The sequence below is a fragment of the Buceros rhinoceros genome, unplaced genomic scaffold, assembly GCF_000710305.1.
Source record: "Buceros rhinoceros silvestris isolate BGI_N320 unplaced genomic scaffold, ASM71030v1 scaffold14653, whole genome shotgun sequence".
Lineage (NCBI taxonomy): Eukaryota > Metazoa > Chordata > Aves > Bucerotiformes > Bucerotidae > Buceros > Buceros rhinoceros.
The window spans coordinates 17,369-20,300 of NW_010404314.1; the positions used below are offsets into that span (position 1 = coordinate 17,369).

At 50.9% G+C, this 2,932-nt stretch overlaps 1 protein-coding gene across 1 annotated transcript in view; it reads right to left on the reverse strand.

The window, feature by feature from the left end:
- The window catches only part of RUSC2 (RUN and SH3 domain containing 2), a 17,033-nt gene that overhangs the window by 2,302 nt on the left and 11,799 nt on the right, over nt 1–2,932 (reverse strand). The window contains exons 8-9 of the mRNA XM_010133359.1: nt 2,268–2,314; nt 1–412 (exon numbers count right to left, since the gene is read on the reverse strand). Of these exons, the coding sequence (XP_010131661.1) occupies nt 1–412; nt 2,268–2,314 (459 nt within the window). The remainder of the gene's footprint in view (nt 413–2,267; nt 2,315–2,932) is intronic.

The following is a 2,932-nucleotide window of genomic DNA, read 5'->3' on the forward strand; positions in this document are numbered from 1 at the left end:
CGCTCTTCCTCCCTGTCACCATCTCCGCAGGAGGCCCCCACCCCCTTGACTCTCTCACTCGCAGCTTGCTGGGGGCTGTGGCCTCGTGAAATGTCACCATCTCTGGCACCCACTTTGCATGCTTCAGGGGTGGTGCTGCAGCCGTCGGGATCCTCACTGCTGCCCCGCGTCCGCATCAGCTGCAGGGTGGAGTGTGCAGAAAGCAGCAGGTCCTGCTTCACACGCAGCAGCTCCTTCTGCTGCTGCTGCTCTTTGCCCATCTGCATCAGGTGATGCTCGAAAAGGAGGTCTAGGTTGAAGGGCAGCAGGGAGAGAGGTTGGAGCAGGAGCAGGAGCTCTTCAAAAAGAGGCTGGCACACGCTGTGAGACAGGCACAAGAAGCCCACGGGCTGGTAGTGTGCCAGAATGATATCTGTAGGGCAAGAGACATTAATTAGAGGAGAGGCCCTTGCCACTTTGCCAAGCTACCAAGAAGCTGCTGAAGCTATGGGGTAGGAATTGGACACTAGTTTTTGGTCACAGCTGTGGCTGTAGTGTGAGGCTCAGCACTGGGTCAGCAACACCAGATGCTCTGTGAGCTCTGGGTAAACTGGCCCAGGTCCTGTTTCCAGTCATGACTGAAGCCAGGACCTGTTTGTCAGACCATCCACTGGAATGACCCCTGCCACAAAATGCCATGGGAGCAGGGTGCGAATAAAGAGCATCAAAGGTCTGGCACATATTAAAATCGTCTTCCCCACATCCTGGAGATGAACAAGAAGCTGCAGATCTGGTCAGTACCAGCACCCTGCAGAGAGAGGTGCAGTGAGACACCTGCATACAGTCTTTCCAGGGACGTGGTTGGGCTGAACTGTGGATCTGAACAGAAAACGGAATAGCATTTCTACCTGCAGCACTCATCCTTCACCTCATATGACCATATCCGCGGATCCCACCACCTCCCCAGCTTTGTTGTCAGTTCTTACTCCTGGTGAGAGAGTTTGGAACAGACTTCAGGCCATTTGCTCCGACCGAGATAACAAACTTACACTAGACAGGACTTGCATCTTATCTCCAACCCCTCTGCCTAGCCTTCATCATCCTGACAGCCTTAGCCCTTGCTCATACGTCCAGCTCTTAAAGATGGCTTCAAACAGATGGTCATCTTCTGCTCCAGAAAACCAGGATGCTTTCTCTTGCCAGACTCCTCAGTACGAAAGCAAGTCTACTCTCCTGCTTGCTCCACAGAGAAGTGCTGACTGTACACAGAGACCTGGGAAACGTCTACTGCCACCCTCAAACCTGCCAGAAGACACTGGTCTGGGCTTCTTGTAGTGCATGGCACCCTGGGCTGAGCATAGACTGAGCCAGCAGCACACTCAGGGGATCCAGCAGGTCGAGGGTGTCTGTCCCATTGTGCACTTAGTCATGCTGCTTCTAGGCAATAGGCAGCTTGGTCACACTGCTGGGCTATCTGCACACTCTAGAAACATTTCTGGTTGAAAAAAAAGATACATCTAGTAAAATCTGCTTTTTATTTGTCAGGAGGTTTTCCTTTTCATTTCCCATGCATGAAGAATTTCAGCCAAGTATGCACATCTCCAGCCATAGAAAACTCTCAAGGACTGGGAATGGAACACAGAAATTTGGGGAGGATTAGATCTGGTCTCCTGGGGGATTTGGATTGGAGGTGACAGTCTTGGGTACTAGCTGCTACAGCTGTGAATGACGTGACTGGCCAGGCTTGGGTGGAGGGAGGCACATGGAGCTTAGACTTCCACCTCCCTGGAACCAGGGAGGAACCTGTACCAGGGACCTCCCCGGTATACTAGGACCTTATTGCTCTCTACAGCTACCTGAAAGGAGGTTGTAGCAAGGTGGGGTCAGTCTCTTTGCCAAAGTAACAAGCAACAGGATGAGGGGAAGTGGCCTCAAGTTGTGCCAGGGGAGGTTTAGGTCGCACATTAGGAAAAATTTCTCTGCCGAAGAAATACCTCTCATCCCTGGAGGTATTTAAAAGACATGTAGATGTGGTGCTGAGGGACATGGTTCTGTGGTGGTCTTGGCTGTGCTAGGCTAACGGTAGGTCTTGATGATCTTAAAGGTCTATTCCAACCAAAACAAGTCTGTGATTCTATAATTCTATGTGAATAGCCTCATCCTTCAGCCCAGACCAGAAGAGAACAACCTAACCCGGGAGAACAAACAAGAGAAACACATGTTCTTCCTGTGCTCTACATTGTGCAAAATTTAGCCTCCACTGCAGCCCACAGCCTGAGGGCTCTTACCTTCATGGTTGTAGAGGTGGTTGAACCAGAACTCTAAGGACCGGATGCTGCAGGAAGGGAAAAACAAATGGGGAAAGAAAGAAAGAGTTAAAATCAATTTACCCGCTTCATCCTTGCTGTCCTGCAAAAAGAACAGTGTGACTGGAAAAGAGCATTTACAGAACATGAACCAGTGAACCTCAAGACCTAGTGACAGGACAGCGGCTCAGTGCCATCACCACACACTGACCACAGCTGTCCAGCCTGTCACAGAGCCATCCAGTTTGCTTTACATGAGGCATGTGCAACCATAACCCCTAACAACCATGTTTCCAGCAAGTTCCTCACCATCTAGCTTCTGTGTCCTTGGCAGAACCTAGCTTTGCTGAGGAAGGCTCACTTGGAAGAAGCAAATCATCTGTGAACGTGGCATAATTGCCGCAGGCTCAGCCCAAAACATGCTGGTATCCTGTGTCAGCTGGGAAGAGCTGGGCCACCCCAGGTAGGGAGAACAGGGCAGAGCTTGCTCCTCCTTGTAGGGGTCCTCCAGTCCTCCAGCATCTAGAGATCTTGGGGATTCTGCTGCCACTGACAGAGCTCTTGCTGACCACTGGAGAGGAGCAGGGAAATACCACCCTAGCAATACTCCTCCCATCACCAGCAAAAAAAAAAAAAAAAAAAAAAAA